Source organism: Rana temporaria, chromosome 10, assembly GCF_905171775.1.
Source record: "Rana temporaria chromosome 10, aRanTem1.1, whole genome shotgun sequence".
NCBI classification, from domain to species: Eukaryota; Metazoa; Chordata; class Amphibia; order Anura; family Ranidae; genus Rana; species Rana temporaria.
This window is the reverse complement of record NC_053498.1, coordinates 97,420,402-97,439,066: the sequence shown is the minus strand read 5'-3', so window position 1 is coordinate 97,439,066 and position 18,665 is coordinate 97,420,402. Positions and strand designations below refer to the sequence as shown.

Sequence of the window (18,665 nt, the reverse complement as noted above, 5' to 3'; positions counted from 1 at the left end):
TGCTCGCTCACACAGCGCGGTGGCATCGCTGGATCCAGGGACAAGGTAAGTAACTTTGTCTGCTGCTGCAGCGAGGCAAGCCCGCGTCTGACTCGGGGTTACCGCTTTTGGTATGAAAATCTCACCCTGAGTCAGACTTGGGAATACCGCCAGGGGGGTTAAATCATGACATGTTTGGTATCAATTTACTTAAGGTAACATCATCTTTCACATTATGCAACAAAAATTTGGCTAAAAAGTGTATTTTGTCCAGAAAAGTTGCGTTTGTAAGACTGCTGCACAAATTACGGTGTGACATAAGGTATTGCAACCATCTCCATCTTCCCTAAAAATAGTATACAATGTTTGGAAATTTTAAGTAATTTTCTAGCAAAATACTGATTTTAACTTGTAAACAACAAATGTCAGAAATAGGCTTGTTCCTTAAGTGGTTTAGAAATATTTAACCCATAAGAAATACTTCACCAAAACTGAAATTCTTATTACAAGAGGTTTGACTTATACACTATATTACCTAAGGTATTGGGATGCCTGCCTTTAAACACACATGAATTTTAATGGCATCCCAGTCTTAGTCTATAAGGTTTGATATTGAGTTGGCCCACTCTTTGCAGCTATACCAGCTTCAACTCTTCTGGAAAGGCTGTCCACAAGGTTTAAAAGTGTGTCTATGGGAATATTTGATCATTCTTCCTGAAGCGCATTTATCAGGTCAGGCACGGATGTTGGGTGAGAAGGCCTGGCTTGCAGTCTCCGCTCTAATTAATCCCAAAGATGTTCTATCGGGTTGAGGTCAGGACTCGATGCAGCACAGTCAAGTTCCTCCACCCCAAACTCTCTCATCCATGTCTTTATGGACCTTGTTTTGTGCACTGGTGCGCGGTCATGTTGGAACAGAAGGGGGCCACCCCCAAACTGTTCCCACAAAATTGGGAGCATGAAATTGTCCAAAATGTCTTGGTATGCTAATGCCTTAAGATTTCCCTTCACTGGAACTAAGGGGCCAAGCCCAACTCCTGAATAACAAGGTCCATAAAGACATTGATGAGCGAGTTTGGGGTGGAGGAACTTGACTTGCTTGCACAGAGTCATGACCTCAACCCAATAAAACACCTTTGGGATGAATTAAAGCAGAGACTGCGAGCCAGGCCTTCTCGTCCACATCAGTGCCTGACCTCACAAATGCGCTTCTGGAAGAATGGTCAAATAGACGCACTCCTAAACCTTGTGGACAGCCTTCCCAGAAGAGTTGAAACTGTTTAAGCGGCAACGGGTGGGTCTACTCAACGTTGAACCCTACGGACTAAGACTGGGATGCCATTAGTGTTCATCTATGTGTAAAGGCAGGTGTCCCAATACTTTTGGTAATATAGTGTACCTTAGAGTAGACTTATAGGAAAATTATTGAGCCAGTCACACAGCAAGAAATGACAATCCGGGAGTGTTCTGTTCACCAACTATGTAAAGAATACATACAGGTTGCCATATTGCCATATTGCATTGGATTTTAGAGAAAATTACAGTACTGCAAGTTAAATGAAAATGTATATATATTTTTTATATTAAATTACAATATGGTTGCTGTGGCAATCATATAGACTATATTTTTTAGGGTTCTATATTTTTTTCCACAAAAATCCAGTTATTTTTTAAGGATATTCAGTGATTTACACTTGTTCACAAACTGTTCTTTTTTTTCCAGCTGTTAAAAAGGCTCCTGGCCCTGGAAAACCAGCCGCAAAGCAGGCAGCCAAGGAAGCCCCAAAAGAAGGTAAGCATCTTTAAAACAATAACTTGGTATTTTTGCTCTAAGTGATTATTTACATCTTTCAAAATAGAAAAAAAACTGGAAAGTGGTAAAGAGACAAAAATAAAACTGAATGTAGATGTGATTTTAACATGTTTACCTGTATTACAAAATGTCTAATAAAACCGGTATTAAAATCTAACTGTTAATATGGTTGTGATGATTTATCTGTTACTAATGGTAAGCTGTGAAACACAATACTATGTAGTACTATGAATGTATTATGTTGTTTTTGTTGTAGTTTTTATTTGTATTGTAAATGTCTATTTTTTGGAAATGAATACAGTGAGTCTGCCCTGTTGATATGGTATGTTGAAGATTAGTATGTGGTCAATTATATGTGCAGTTGGTGAAATGTTCAGTGTTCAATTTGTTTTGGTATATCGGCTTGATGCCTAGCTGAGATTGTGCTATCTTTTAGCTAAAATAAATATAGAAAAATTTGCAGACTTTCATAGAACTGTAGTTTACTCATTGCAATCTGGTTTAAATTCCCATGGCTCAGCCAACATAATAAAAGGGTCTTCTATTTTGTAGCAAACTTGGACCTCTGTTTCCGACCCTTCTATGAGGATAGAAAAAGCAATCTCTACTCAGGAGACCAAGCCTCTGCTCCTTGACATCCAAAGGGAATATCAAAATTTTTACAGAAACAAAGTCAAATTATGCAGAAAGACTGGATGGTAGCAGTCAACATTCCAGGCTTTAAAATAAATCAATTTATTAAATTAAAAAAATATTATTTCCAAGCATAAGTCAAACATTGTTGTTTTCAGTAAAATGCTGAATGTCGATCATGAAATGCCAATGCCCAAGATCGAGTTTCAGTTAGACTTAGGTAATAGTGGCAGGATATTTTATAAGTCTTCAGCTTTTTATCAAGGATCATTTTTAAATTAATAGTTACACTTTTACAGGAGCTGTGCATTTTGATGGGCTAGGGTAGGCTGTTCAAGAAAATACCTGGGTGCAAAGTCCAGTAGTCACTCAAATAGTATTTGATAAAAACATACAGTTTTTGCGATTTATAGAAAGCTGTACAATGGTTTTGATATTATAAGATTTTACATTTTATATTGCATCCATTATAAAATAGACAGATAATTCAAACTACAACATTAGTTAAATAGTGACAGTACCTTCCAATATCTCCCAGATCCTCCACAAGCCTTATAAAAGTACAGTCATCAGATGCAGATAGATAAACGTTCTAAAGCCCTGTACACATGCTCGGTTTTCTCAGTGGTAAAAAGTCTGCCGAGAAAACCGAGGGGAAAACCAAGAACCCGGCAAGAAAACTGCCATGGTGCTTTGGCCAGGAATCCCGGCCATGTGTATGCTTCATCGCCACTGCCTCGCAGTCTTTCCCATAGGTATGTAGTAGATCAGGCGGAAAAAAACGCTGGAAATCCCAACGGGAAAATAGAGAGCAGGTTCTCTATTTTCCCGACGGAATTCCCGGCTGTTTTGCTGATGGGAAAACTGCGAGGAAGCATACACACGTCCGGTTTTCCCGGCCAAAAGCTCTCCTGGCAGTTTTCCCGATGGGAAAACCGGTCGTGTGTACAAGGCTTTACTCTCCTAAACTGCTTACCCAGGGCATTATTCATATTATTAATTATTAATATGCTGCAGTATTCCAACCTTCTTTGTAGTGTCATGATTGAGCTTAGCTCAGCTGTACAGAATATTGCCCAGCCTGGTTGAACGCACTTGAGTTGAGAATGAATGGAGTGCATCCATGGAGGTTTCAGAGAACCCCAAAGCCTTGAAGGATTCAAATATGACCCTCAGCAGCCTAAGGCAGTGCAGGCTCTGACTTATCTGCATTTTATGATTTGGTGGTGAAAATGATGGGGGGGGGGGGGGGGTACAGAAATTCCTTTCACCTAAAAACAGAAAGACTTATGAGAATAACAAATATTTTTTTAATAAAAAGTTTACAAAAAGATTTACAAAAAAAAATTATATTCCCTGATGACATAATGATAAAACATTTATGGAAGTTGGTGCATGGAAACTGTATTCAGTATCAGCCAGATTCTTGCTCACAATGTTTCCATTTTGTTGCTAAAATTAAACAGACCTTTAAATATTATTATACTTGGACCAAAAACAGTACATTGGGCCTTAGCTGATTATCCATCTTAAATACAAATTCCTGTTTCTGTTAATAAAAAAAAATCAGCTTCAACTATGTTTCTGATCTGGATACTCATATTGGATTTGAGATTATGGATTTTACAGATATATTCACAAGCATATTTGAAAAAAACTGGCAACTATTTGGTGGCCCAAACTGGTCATCGGGCTCAAATGGTCTTTGGCCACTTTTGTAGAGTTCTTCTTCTGTGCACCCTTTTCATAAATGTCATCTATTAAAACAGTTTGAACTTGGCACATTAATAATACGCAAGGAAGTGCATAGCAAAGCATGCATTGTTACTGTGTCTATTGTATGTCCTTTGTGTTATTTAAAACATGTTTAAAATGTTAGTCTTAAACCCAACACTGTTGAACTAGTCTATCGTCTTTTCCGTCCTACTCTTTCTCACATTACAGCAGGAATTTTGCTCACAATTAATTAAAAATGATTAATGCCTATTAATAACAACATACTGCAAGTCATACTTAATTGTACTAAATACAGTATGACAGCAAAAGGCTTATTTTAATAAAGCAGTGCAAAAAAACAGCAATCTTGTTTTTAGTGATAATTACCAATCAAATTTCAGTTTTAAAGAATCTTAAGTAGAAATAAATAGGATTATTGGACTCTGCACATTGCTCTTTGTTTTATTAATCAAGCTCCTATAACACATAACCACAACATTCACACAGTTTTGCCCCGTACACTCGATCGGAAAGACAAACTCTTTGCATCGGAACTTCCGACCGTGTGTATGCCTTATTGGACTTTTTTTATCAGAAATGCAGAGGAATTCCATCAGAGTTTAGATAGACGACATGTTCTCTTTTACTCCGATGGAATTCCATCGTAATTCCGATGTGATTTGGGCAGGTCAAAAGTCCGACGTGTACGGGGCATTTGTGTAGCTGGCTGTACTATAATATAGTAATATAACTTTATATACAGTTTAACTTTATATTACTTGTTGTATTCCCTTTCATGGATTGGTTTGTCAATGTCTTATCACATGTGCCTGTAGTATGTTGCTAGATGTGCATGGCTGCATGTAATGTTTCGGATGTCATCAGTGAAGCCCCAGAAGACCCCAAAGCTTTTCCATTTGGGTGGTGAGTTGAAGAGCCATTTTGGAGTCGGGTCTGAGTAGTATCTGCTGTCACCATGGAGGACAGTGAAAAAAAAGTTGAAAGGTTCATCACACCTGAGAGCCGAGGTTTTTCGGAGTTCGAGGTTTATGAAGTCAAGTCATTTCCAGTTTTACAACCTGATCCTTCACCTTCTATAGAACTAACAGGGTATAAAATACAGGAAATTCCATTTGATTTGGTTGTCAATTCATCATATCAATTTTCATTCTTTAATTTACAGAACTCGTTGATGGAGAACTGCCACCAGATGGTAAGTTTCCCAGCACCAAATTGATAACAACAGTTAAATAAACTGAAAACAAATTTACAGATCATAATAAGAAGATAAAAATGTATAAGACTATCCAGTGACGCCAACAGTATAACAGAACCTGCAATACAACTAAAGAAGTCCAGTGCAATTGAATATTTCCATTAATACTCAATTGCAGAAGAAAATTTGAGATGTCAGCAAAATGCTTGTCACATCAGCTTAAGAAGTCATACACCCTTGCAGAACCTTCATATTTTTGAATGTGACTACTGGAGAAGTCTTCCACCTGCTATAATGCTGTGTTAAGAGAAGATTCCCATGGACCACGACCAACTTTTTTTTCCACAGAAAAGTTTCTAGTTCAAATAAGTCTATACCTTGATAATAACTATGATCTGGTTAATTGATAAAACTCTGAGTGCTCATCTCACTATTGTAATGAATCTCAAAGGTAATGTGAATTGTTCTCTCAAGCTTGCCGATATGACAATTCAGCTCATGTACTCGAGTCATCTATGGATGGATACAGATTATTGATACATTGAAAGGATATTAAACACTGTATCTTAGTAATTCTTGATATATGAAATTTTGGTAAAAAAAATGCAGTATACCTGTAAGTATGCAGATGATATAAATATGGCAAAAAAACAATATTTATTTTGTAACATGAAGTACTGACAATGTAGTATATACAATAACGTTTTCTTAAGCAATACATTTCCTTATTAATCATGCCTGTTAATTCATATTTAACTCCAGTTCAGAGTGAAACAAGAGGCTATTGCTATTGAGACTAGGGAAAAAATAAAGGGGTTTATTGCGCTCTGTAGGGGGGAGTTTTTCATATTTCCTGTCTTGAAGATATAACATAAAGTGAGAAGAGATCTTCCCAAAGATAGAGGAAGTCCCACCTTTTGACAACCTTCACTGGACCAGGTGTCTTAATTGGGGGAATTTCCCTATACCCCTGGCCTGGCAATAGCTATAACATTTTAGTTTTCCTTTTACATTCTGTGACAATAATGAAAAGGTTAGAAAGTGACAGAAAATCTTTCCAGCCTGTTGTCAGCAATAATAACACCCAACAACCAGGGCCAGTGCTACCACTAGGCAAACGCCTAGGGCGCATTGCTGCCTAGGGCGCCTGACCACTGGTGTTCCTACTCTCTTCCCTCTGCAGAAAGCAACTTAGGGCTCGTACACACGACTGAGTTTCTCGGCAAAAACCAGCAAGAAACTTGCTGGGAGATATTTTTTTGCCGAGGAAATCGGTCGTGTGTACATTTTCGTCGAGGAAACTGTCGAGAAACTTGACGAGCCAAAAAGAGAGCATGTTCTCTATTTCCTTGACAGGAATGGAGAAAATTGGCTTGTCGAGTTTCACGACAGCCTAACAAGGAACTCGACGAGGAAAACGATGTGTTTCGCTCGTCGAGTTTCTCGGTCGTGTGTACGAGGCTTCAGTCTCAGCATCAGCAGGCAGCCACCACTCCGTTTGCACAAAGTGTGAGGTGCAGCTGTGGCAGAGGGATGTGTCTTTTTCCCGACTCCCGAATGAATGGAAGCAAGCAAACATTCATTGATGGGTACTGGTAGGCTGCATTTGATAGGCACTAGTAGGCTGCATTTGATGGGCACTAGTAGGCTGCATTTGATGGGTGCTGGTAGGCTGCATTTGATGGGCACTGGTGAGGCTGCATTTGATGGGCACTGGAGAGTCTGCATTGATGTGCACTAGTGAGGCAGCATTTGATGGGCGCTTCATTAAAAATGTGGGGTATACATGAGCAGGGCAAAGGGGGTGGAGTCAGGTGTGGAGCCATGGGGAAGGCGACAAAATGAGGTTTTGCCTAGGGGGTCAAAAATCCTTACACCAGCCCTGCCAACAACCATCGTTACCATTCCTTCCTCGATTTGCACTAATATATCATTTGAACTAAGGTTCAAAAAGAAAATACTACACAGATGTAACATTCAAAGACTACAAATATTTGTCATCCTGAATCAGGCTTTCTTGCTGAAGCATTTGTAATTTTGTTCATGTGATTTACATACTTCTCTTCTCAGAGGACATATTTGATAATTTGAATCATTGCAGTTGATTTACTAAAAAAGATTTTTCACTCTCCAGTTTTAGTAAATCAACTCCATAGGCTGTTCACTTAGCAGAGGGAATATTCACCTTAAAGCGGTCCTCCACCCTAAAGTGGAGTCCCGCTGATCGGAACCCTCCCCCCCTCCGGTGTCACATTTGACACCTTTCAGGGGGGAGGGGGGTGCAGACACCTGTCTAAAGACAGGTATTTGCACCCACTTCCGGCCACACGCTACGGGCGAAAGACGGGCATTCCGTCACATCCCGTCTGTCGCCCGTTGTGTGCTGGGAACACTCGGCTCCCAGCACACAGCGTGTGAGCCAATCGGCGGGCGCAGCGCGACTCGCGCATGCGCCGTAGGGAACCGGGCAGTGAAGCCGCAGCGCTTCACTTCCTGGTTCCCTCACCGTGGATGGAGGGGGGAGCAGCAGGGTGACGAGCGATCGGCTCATCCTCTGCTGCGATCACCGCTGGACTCCAGGACAGGTAAGTGTCCTTATATTAAAAGTCAGCAGCTGCAGGATTTGTAGCTGCTAGCTTTTAATATATTGTTTTAGTGGCACATCCGCTTTAAGTGCCCCTAAAGTAAAAGAAAACACATATATACTTCAGCTCTCCATTCAAATCTATTTCCTTCTGTTTCATTTGAATTCAGAGCATTGATTCATATAATTATCTAAAGGCTTTGTTCACACTATGGCATTGCAGATCACAGGCGGAATCACCACGATTCTGCCCGTAATTCCGAATCGGGGCAAAACACAGGGCGCCTTTGCGACTTCTTTTACTTTGAATGGCACCCAAATCGCGGCATGATTTTGCCGTGATTGTCACCCAAGGAATCACAGTAAAATCGCACAAACAGAATCATCGGACACCTGGCGCCCAAAAGAAGTTCCGGAACTTCTTTTGGGCGTCAGGTATTCCTCGATTTTGTTTGTGCGATTTTACTGTGATTCATCAGAGGACAATCGTGGAAAATTGCACAGCGATTTGGGTGCCAGTGAAGGGGGAGCTGTGACCCCCTGAAACATAATGGCTATATCCTGTGACCTGTTGTCAAAATAAATAGATAGTTACTAGATCTAGTAGTACAAACCTGTGGCATTCTCATCCTTTCAAATACAGTTTTGACTGCTCTGGAAACCCTTGGAGATATCCTGGTCAACAAAGAGCTTCCTTTAATACTTTTTTTCACCTATTAGTGGGTTCAGTGCTCCAACAACACGTCTTTTGAATCGAGTGCACAGGAAACATCTATGGTCCTGCGCTTGGTGAAGTGGAAGGGGAGTAGGATTGCCACCTTTTCAGGATTCACCCGGACAGTTCGGGTTTGGAATAATGCGTCCAGGTTTCAGACTGTCTGAGACCCGGACACATTATTCAGACAGGACTAAGTCTTCCCCCCTCCCCCTTCTCTCTCTTGCCTCTGAAGCCTCGTACACACGATCGGATATCTGATGGAATCTAATTTGTTAAAAGATTTTCGTCGGATATCTAATGAAGCTGACTTTTATCAGTTTTGCCTACACACAATCAGTCAAAAATCCGACCGTGCCAAAATGCGATGACGTAAAACACTACGACGTGCTGAGAAAAATTAAGTTCAATGCTTCCGAGCATGCGTCAAATTGATTCTGAGCATGCGTGGATTTTTGACTGATGGACTTCCACACAGACGATCGTTTTTTTCTATCGTTTTTTTATCCATTTTTCACCGATGGGGCCCACACACGATCGGTTTGTCCGATAAAAACAGTCCATCGGTCTGTTTTCATCAGACAAACCGATCGTGTGTACAGGGCTTAAGTGAGTAAGCTAAGGTAGATCAGGGTTCTCAGAACACTCATTACATCAGAGCTCCCCTTTACACCAGAGGCCAGTGTTCCTCCTTACAGAGTCCAGAGCACCAGAGCATCCCTTATGTTAGAGTCCCCAAAGTTCTCCCTTACATCAGAGTCTGCAGAGTCCCCCCCCTACAGTGAAAGGGAACTCTGCAGATTCAGATGTAAAGGGGGAACTCTGTGGACTCTGATGTAAAGGGGAAACTCTGTGGACTCTGATGTAAAAGGGAAACTCTATGGACTTTGATGTAAAGGGGAAACTCTGTGGACTATGATGTAAAGGGGAACTCTTGTGATTATCTTCATATGATTAGAAATGTTATTTAATAGCAACATCTATGCATAGTTTATCTATGCATACTCTGAAAAAAATAGCTGTGCAACTCTGAAGTGTTCGGGTTTGACTTGAAGAAAGGGTGGCAACCCTAAAGGGGAGCCTGGGAGTAGGTACTATTTTCCCACAATCTATCACTGCTTAGAGCTTGCCCTCTCCTATGCAAAGACAAGGGCACTGAAAATCCATCCCTTTACTCTGCTGATGAATTGCTGGGTTGTATTTACTGTGTATATGCCACACAATGCTAGTTTCTGCAAATTTTGTGAATGGGGGTGTTCTGACAGTTCTGTGATCATGTCAGCACACCTCCATTCAGACAGCTTGCACAGTGTCACTGCTCCAGCAACTAAACATTGTGAGGAACATGTACATTAAATACAATCCAGCAATTCAGCAGCACAGTGTGTGGATTTTCAGTGCCTCAGATTTAGAGCTGTCAACGCACTTACAGTAAATACATGAATCTTGGGGAAATTATCACATTGTGACACTAGGGTTGCCACCTTTTTATCAAGTCAAACTCGTACACTTAAGCAACACAAAAAATATTTTTATAGTATAAACTATACACATATTTTGCAATGAAATAACTATTCTAATCATATGAAGTTAATCACAAGAGTTCCCCTTTTACATCCGAGTCCACAGAGTTCCCTTACACTGTAAGGGGGCACTTTGCCAACTCTGATGTAAGGGATGCTCTGGGAACTCTGACATAACGGATGCTCTAGGAACCCTGATTTAAGGGGGAACACTGAGAACTTTGATGTACTGAGAGGATTCTGAAATAAGGGCGAACACTGTGGCCTCTGGTGTAAAGGGGAACTCTGATGTAAGGGGTGCTCTGAGAACCCTGATTTACCTTTGTGTACTCACTCAGAGGCAGGAGAGAGAAGGGGGGAGACTTCAGTCATGGACAGAGATGGATGATGAGCTCACTCACCCCTTGGCAGTCAGCACCTCTCATCCAGATGTATCTGAAGGATCTGGACTTCAAATTTCCAGCCCCCACTTTCCTTTTCTGACGCACAGCGCTGGGGATTGGAGTATGGGCAGGCACAAAGGGGTGGGGTCGGTAGGAAAACAAGTAAATTGAGCCCTCTCTCGTCTGTGTGTGGGGGGTGGGGCGGGGTAGGGAATTTTTGAGTGTTTTGGTTTTGGGCAGTGTGAAAGAGAATGTAACAGACACTCTCGTCTTACACAGCTGCAGCCAGCAACCCTACCAGAAAGCCATAGTCCGGTCTGAATACTGTGTCCGGGTTTCAGGCCTTCTGAAACCCAGACGCATGATTCCAAACCCAAACTGTCTGGGTGAATCCTGGACAGGTGGCAACCCTATGTGGCACTGCCCCAGCAAGGTCAGATAGATCTCTTAACATGCACTACAGCAGTACAGAGCACAACACATTAGTCCTGTACTTTTATGCAAGCTGTCTAAATGGAGATGGGCTCACAGGAAAAAGTGAAAAAGTAAAAACACACCCCACACTTTTAAAACTATTGACATAAATTAAGATGGTCAGACTCCATTAAGATGGTCAGACATGCATGTAATGCCCTATATATATATATATTCATACCTGCTTATTAATAATTGTAATTCCAAAAATTGACAAAGATATGTGGGGGCCACCGCGCCAAAATCTCTACAAGTGTGGCCCTGTTCTAATGAGAGAACCAAGACTGGGACTTTTATTGAAATTACATTATTCATACTTCTAGCATTCATTCCACTGAATATAACCGTAATTTTTGCTATTTGATTTCTAGACACAAAACCAGAAGATCGCACTCCTGAACTAACTGGCCTGTTTCTTGAAAAACCAAACAATGTATCTGTGGAAGCTGGTATGTATGAAGAAAGGAATTTAAATGAGCTGCACACTAACTGGGTGATTTTTAGTTTGCTAAGCAATGTGTTATATTAACCACTTGCCGACTTCCGCACGCCGATTTTCGTGGGCAGAATGGCGGGGCAGGCAAATGGGCGTACCTGTACGTCCCTTTGAATTTGCCCCCTAGGGGGCATGTTCCCCTGCGGGTCACACAAACTCGATGTTCGCCGGCGGCCTGCAATCGTGACATGGAGAGGCAAAATGGGCCTGTTCTGCCTAGCAACATGACAGGGATCTAATGCTCTCTGTCATCGGGAGCAGTTATCTGTCATGTTGTAGTGAGCCCACCCCCCCTACAGTTAGAACACATCCCTAGGACACACGTAACCCCTGAAGGGCCTCCATGGATCGGACTTCTTTTTCTAGCACATCCCACAGATGCCTTATTGGATTGAATATCATTTCCATGAAGGGGTGTACTTGGTTATCAACAAAGTTAAGGCAGGTGGTAAGTGTCAAGTAACATCCACATAAATGATGAAAAAGTTCATGTTGATTCTGATAGAAAGGTGTAAACTTTTTCAGCAATTTGGGTTATAGTATCTCTTTTATTGGATCGGACTACACGAGCCAGCCTTCACTCCCCACATGCATCAGGGAGTCTTGGCCTTCTACGACCCTATCGCCGGTTCACCAGTTTTCCTTCCTTTGACCACTTTTGGTAGGTCCTGACCACTGGAGACCATAAAAAATATCAAAAGAGCTGCCGTTTTAGTTGTTGCTCTGACCCAATCCTCTAGTCATTACAATTTGGCCCTTGTCAAAGTCGCACAAATATTTATGCTTGCCAATTTTTTCTGCTTTCAGCATATCAACTTCACCTACTTTCAGATGTAATTGTAATGATATTATCAATGTTATTCACTTTACTTGTCAGTGGTTGTAATGGCATGGCTGATCAGTGTATACATACATATGAGTAGAGTTAGGCCTTGTACACACGACCAAGAATCTCGTCGTAAAAGAAACATAGTTTTCCTCAATGAGTTTCTTGTCAGGCTTGTCGAAAATCTTGTTAAGCTTTCTTTGCGTACACACTGTCAAGACAAAATCTCGTCGTTCTCAAACGCGGTGACATACAACACATATGACGACACTATAAAGGGGAAGTTCGATTCCACTGGCACAACCCCTGGGGCTTCTTTTGCTAATCTCATGTCACTGCGTGTTAAGTAAAAGTTTGGTAAGAGACGATTCGCGCTTTTCAGTCTGTTACAGCGTGATGAATGTGCTATCTCCATTACAAACCCTACTTTTACCGAAGGTGCGCTCCCGTCTCATACTTTTTTCTAAACATGCGCGGGTTTCTAAGCATACACACGAATGTGTATCACACGACAAGAAAAAAGAAAACCACAACAGTTTCCTCGACAAAAAATATACACACGGACGTTATCCTCAGCAAAAAAGCTCTGCCACCAAGTTTCTTGATGGATTTTGTTGAGGAAAACGGTTGTGTGTACGAGGCCTCACAGAATGTCACCTTACATATAGCAACTAACAGGTAACCCTGTGCAATATGATAACAGCAGTCTGCAGTATCCACAAGATCTCCTCAAATCATTACAATATATATAATAGTTAATATTAACCACTTGCCGACCGCTTCACACACTTATACGTCGGCAGAATGGCTCCTGTGGGCAAAGCAACGTACAAACTTACAAAATCTGCAGGGGGTGAAATATTTATTTCCCCGCTGTATATTTGTCTCCTTCACCCAGCATTTTTGCATAGTGGTGGGAAGAGGGGGGTGAACTGTCTGACCACACTGCTCGAGAACTATATCTGAGATTTAAACGGAACCAAGTGCTAATATTGTATGTTCTGTAAAACAACGTGTAATATACTGCCATTACATAATTGCAGAAAATAAAATAATTAAATAGATCTACTTGTATAAATGCATTAGTTCAGCTTGTAATTAAAAAAGTTAAGCTTAAAAATGCCAGCTAAATAATATTTTACACAGAATGGAATTATTTATAATAATTATTTTTCTTATAGGTAAAGATATCGTTCTAAATGCCAGTGTTGATGCCAGCCAGCTGGCCGTGAAGCCAACAATAAAGTGGTTTAAAGGCAAATGGCTCGAACTGGGAAGCAAAAGTGGAACCCGCTTCCAATTTAAGGAATCTGTTGAGAAAGAGAAGAAGGTAATGACAACTTGCTATCTTTTTTTGAAAATGTGCTAATCATGAAATCACATTAATGGACTTTGAAGACCTAATGAAGACCAGATAAAAGTGTGTATAAAGACACTCTGAGTAACAGACCAAGCAGATATCAGTCTATGTAGAAATAGAAGAGGGTCTTCATGCACTTCTGGCAGCACTTGAAGAGAGAAGCAAACTCTTGAAGAAAAATGAAATGAAAAAAAGGCGCCTCTAAGTGCAGAAGTAAGGCCCCTTTCACACGACAAGCCTGCTCGGATCCGTCTGAAAAATGGACCGGCGGATCCAAGCGGGCCATCCATTGACTCCTATGGGGAGACGGATGTCAGCTGAGATGTGTCCGCTGACACACGTCTGCCATCCGAGTCGCTAAAAACAGACGTATGGCGACAGGTTCGCCAATCTGTCTTGGCGGATCGGATGAGATCTGATTTAAACTGACATTTTTGTCCAATCTGACAGGCCCCTCCCCGCTCAGTAAGCAGAGATCGACCTGTCATCCGCCGGCTCAGCGGATATCAACAGAGCAATCTCCTGCTGAGCTGGGGGACTCCGCTAAAGGGATCCGCCTCATGTGAATGAGGCCTAAAACTTTATATTTCCCAAAAGGGATAGTGACGTCAGATAATGATGGAAAATCTATGCATCTATATTTTCGAATTTTGTAGTACACTGTAACAATAACAACACTTTGGTAATTGGTCTTCCTTGACCTAGAATTATATTTTGTTGGTAAGGATATTCATGCCAGAAATTACGACAAGCCAACGGCAGGCAATTCTTCTGATGGTGGGGTGGCTCTTGACATCTAATGTAAGGGGAGGGGATGCGCTGGGAATCTAATCTTACAGATAGAACTGGCCCTGATGAAATTGAGTTTTACACCCCTGTGCTAAAAGATACATTTCTTGAGAAGGGTTTTCCAGCTGATATTGTGGAAACAGCTTACTCTCATTACATAGGCACATCTTCCTTACCCTGACTCCCCATTCAAACAGACACAAATAAGGACAATTCCATTCTCAACAGATGGAAAATAGTGTGCTTAGACACTGGCCTTTGCTCCTACAAGACCAGCATCTCCTCCTCCAACCCTGTCCAATAAGCCTAGATTTGCTTATAGAAAAGCACCTAACATCAAAAGTAAGGTGGCACCTAGTAAATTGAGAAAGAAACCACCACCTCCAGGCAGGGCTGTCTTAATGCCTGGGCACACTTGGGCACTGCCCAGGGGCCCCAGGTGCATGGGGGCCCCATGATAGTCTTGCATTACATTTTTGCCAACTATCCCATATCTGCTAGAAGCATCATGCATTTTACTAAGTTTTCCCAGGATAATGGCCTTGTCCTGAGCGGAATCCCAGAACTTGTAGTTTTCCCTCCTGATGCCCTTCTGCCTCATCTCTGTGCTCTTTGTGTGGAATTAGTCTTTGATTTATGGCATGTTTAATTCTATCAACTATTGGTACTTTAATTCTTAAATAGATGCGTAAATTTGGGGCAGGCTGGAGGGACCCCAGGAGCCCATGATGCTATTAAATTGGCCCTGCCTCCAGGTCATTCCCTTCCGAATTTTTTAGCCATTACAGGCATGTATCAATGTTGAAAACCCTAGTGTTATGCCGCGTACACACGGTCGTTTTTTGTGATGAAAAAAAACATAATTTTTAAAAACGTAATTTAAAATGGCCGTGTGTGGGGAAAACGTTGTTTTATGTCTTAAAAAATGTCAACAAAAAAAATTCGAGCATGCTTAAATTTTTTATGTCATTTTTCAAAACGTTGTTTTTTGTGTCATTTAAAATGATAGTGTGTGGGTAAAACGACATTTAAAACAACGTTTTTAAACCCGCGCATGCTCAGAAGCAAGTTATGACGCGAGCTTGAATGGAACAGAGTGCCGTCGTACGTGCTGAACGTAACCGCGCTTTGCTAGAGCATTTTGAAAAAACGATAGTGTGTAGGCAACGTCGTTTTTTAAAATGAAGTTTGAAAAACTTTGTTTTGTTTCATGATAAAAAACTTTGTTTTATTTCATCACAAAAAACGGCCGTGTGTACGCGGCATAAGACTTGCCGTTTTGTCAAACATGGCCAGAAGGATTTCTGTGTAAAAGGAAAAACATATCCTCTCAAGGGCTTTCACACATGTTCAACCGACCTGTTTCTACATAGGGCGAACTATAAGGCTGCTACGGAAGCGGTTTGGCGTACATCGCTGTTTAATCACTGAGGGACTGGAAACCCACAGTGTCCCTAGGCATACCATAACAAATCTCTTGATAGTTTGAGAGTTTGGGTTATTGAGGCAATGCCTAGAGACCTCCCTCCCACTGAGTGCTTCCACAAGCTTTGCCAAAGAGAAATGTACTTGATTTTCTCTTTTTATATATATATATAGCATTTTACATTGCCTTTATATATGGTTCCCCGTTCACAACTTTTTAATATACCCCTTTGAATTTTGGATTAAAAAAAATATACCCCTTTGAATATATCTTTTAGCGATTCCCTTCCTCATCATATATATTCTATATAATATACCATAGATCCATTTATGTATATTGTTTACCATATTGTTCACCATCTTATGCCGCGTACACACGGTCGGAGCTGGCTCTCAAATTTGTGAAATTTTAGAAAGTCCGGTCATCTGTATGCAATTCCAAAACGCAAAAAAACATGCATGCAAACACTCAAATCAATTCGACGCATGCTCGGAATCATTGAACTTAATTTTTCTCGGCTTGTTGTAGTGTTGTACGTCATTACGTTCTTGACGGTCAGAATTTTGTGTGACCGTGCATATGCAACACAAGTTTGAGCCAAAATTCTGTCTGAAAAAAATCCATTGTTTTCTTGTCGGAATTTCCGATCGTGTCTACGCGGCATAAGTGTTTATACACAGCGAGTGACGTGCTATCAAGCTGCTATGCACCATCTGCATGTAATGATATTAGCTAATTGGTTTGCCCTGTTTGTCAGACTTCTGTTTTTCCTTTTTGTGTCCCCAGTATGCTGTTTATGTATTCATTATGTCATTTTATAAGCTCAATGCTTCCCTTTGTCTTGCTCATGTCTGCCCAAAGCCCGCCCACAGACCATAAGAAGCTCCGCTTCTAGTAACCTTTAGTCATTGTTTAAAAAGGAACCAATTAGCTGTTCCGAAACACATCGCATGTTGATGACATCACTTCCGGTTTGCTGTCCATACTGGTTGTTGGTCCCTTCCCATTGATGTCACTTCCTGGATTCAGCTTCCATGCTGTCTCAGACAGCCTAGCTGTCTTCCCAGTATCCAGGAGAGTTGTGGCTTCCATCTGCCGGCCACTTCAGAATATGCTTTCATAGAATTACACCTCTGGATATCCCTGAGACTCCTTGGGACTACCAGAACGTCAGACCACCTGCCATATTACTAATATGATGTGCTCCTACCCATCCACACTTTTGTAAGGCTCACACTTAATGCCGATGTGGCTCCCAGCAGGAGTCCAGTGCGTCCTGCTTCACCATTTCAGGTCCGATTTCCGCACAAATTTTTGGCTGAACTCTGACCTAAAACCGACCAAACAATGCACCGGAGCCGCATCGGACATATGTGAACCTGCTTCATAGAGAACCATTCACATTCTCCTGCTATTGCATATTGGATGAAGGGATCCCACATCAAATTCGCAATAGTGTGAACCCGCCTAAGTGTTTTTAACTCTTTTGGGAAATATAACGTTTTAGTTCTGCACTTAAAAGCGCCTTTTTTTTATTTTCCCTAATGAAGACCACATACACTGTTAGATATTTTAGTTCAAGAAAACGTTTCCATCCTGCTGCTTCTCGCTTGAACGAACATAGATTTGACCGTACTAAGGGCCAGATCCACGAAAAGCGCGGCGCTTCTCTCCGTCCGGCGTAGTGTATCTCAGATACACTACGCCGCCGTAACTTACTTTATTTTTTTGTATCCTCAAAGATTTCCCGCCGTAAGTTACGGCGGCGTAGTGTAACTTAGGCGGCGTAAGGGCGCGCAATTCAAATATATGTGATGGGGGCGTGTTTTTTGACGTAAATGACGTTTTTTTTTAAAAATTTTTTTAAAAATTTTTTAAAATTGTCAGTGTAGGGACAGTTTGCTTTTTCCAGCAGGGACAGACTGTAGTGACACAAATCCTTACCTAACAGGTGCACAAAAGTCCTTTCAAGCACTGGTATAGGTGTGCTACTTGCTCTGCAGTATATAGGTGTAATATACACTTATAATATACTTTCGAATATAGAAAGCATATTATAGTGGATTTGTATTGTGCAGCATTGTGACTGGCGGTGTATTTGGTTACTGCTGAATTTTTGCCTCTTTCGCTGCATTACCTCTGCTACACACATTAACAAAATTTCCTGAAAAAAAAGTTTCACAACTGGTGCTATAAACCAGTGGCCCCCCAAAACAACAGATTTTGTTATATACCTTCTTCCACATATACTGCGCTTCTCTAGAGACTTTTGTCACAGGGTCATTTAAAAAATGACAGGCAGAGGAAGAGGCAGGCCCTTCCGCAGGGGTGGTAGCGGTAGGGCAGAAGCACCAGGCCGGAGCCAAAGTGGGAAGTGGCACAATGTTCATTCGATTACGTCAAAGGACGCACCAGACTTGATTGAGTGGCTCGCCACCAACACCACCACCACCATATACCCTCCGCTTGAGTCACAGGAATTATTTTCCGATACATCAGAAGACATTTTGGATGCACAGCCATTCTTGGCATTGGATCAGGAAGAGGAGGTAGCAACAGCCGGCACTCAGTAGTCTGACGACAGTACTCAGATCAGCCCAAGGAGGTTGGTGCCCACTGTTGCTGCCTACTCCGAGTTCTCTATTGTTAGTGATGGGGAAGGTGACGTCGATGATGACGTGTCTACAGACGTCACGTGGGTGCCCACAAGAGAGGAAGAGGAGGGGAGTTCA

The 18,665-nt window shown here is 41.5% G+C and overlaps 1 protein-coding gene across 2 annotated transcripts in view; it reads left to right on the top strand.

The window, feature by feature from the left end:
* MYBPC2 (myosin binding protein C2) overlaps window positions 1–18,665 on the top strand; it is a 131,695-nt gene that overhangs the window by 40,955 nt on the left and 72,075 nt on the right. Inside the window, exons 2-5 of one of the 2 annotated variants that reach the window (XM_040325785.1) lie at window positions 1,703–1,771; window positions 5,325–5,354; window positions 11,408–11,485; window positions 13,540–13,688. In XM_040325785.1, coding sequence (XP_040181719.1) covers window positions 1,703–1,771; window positions 5,325–5,354; window positions 11,408–11,485; window positions 13,540–13,688 — 326 coding nt within the window. The remainder of the gene's footprint in view (window positions 1–1,702; window positions 1,772–5,324; window positions 5,355–11,407; window positions 11,486–13,539; window positions 13,689–18,665) is intronic. The other variant, XM_040325787.1, reaches the window with a different exon arrangement.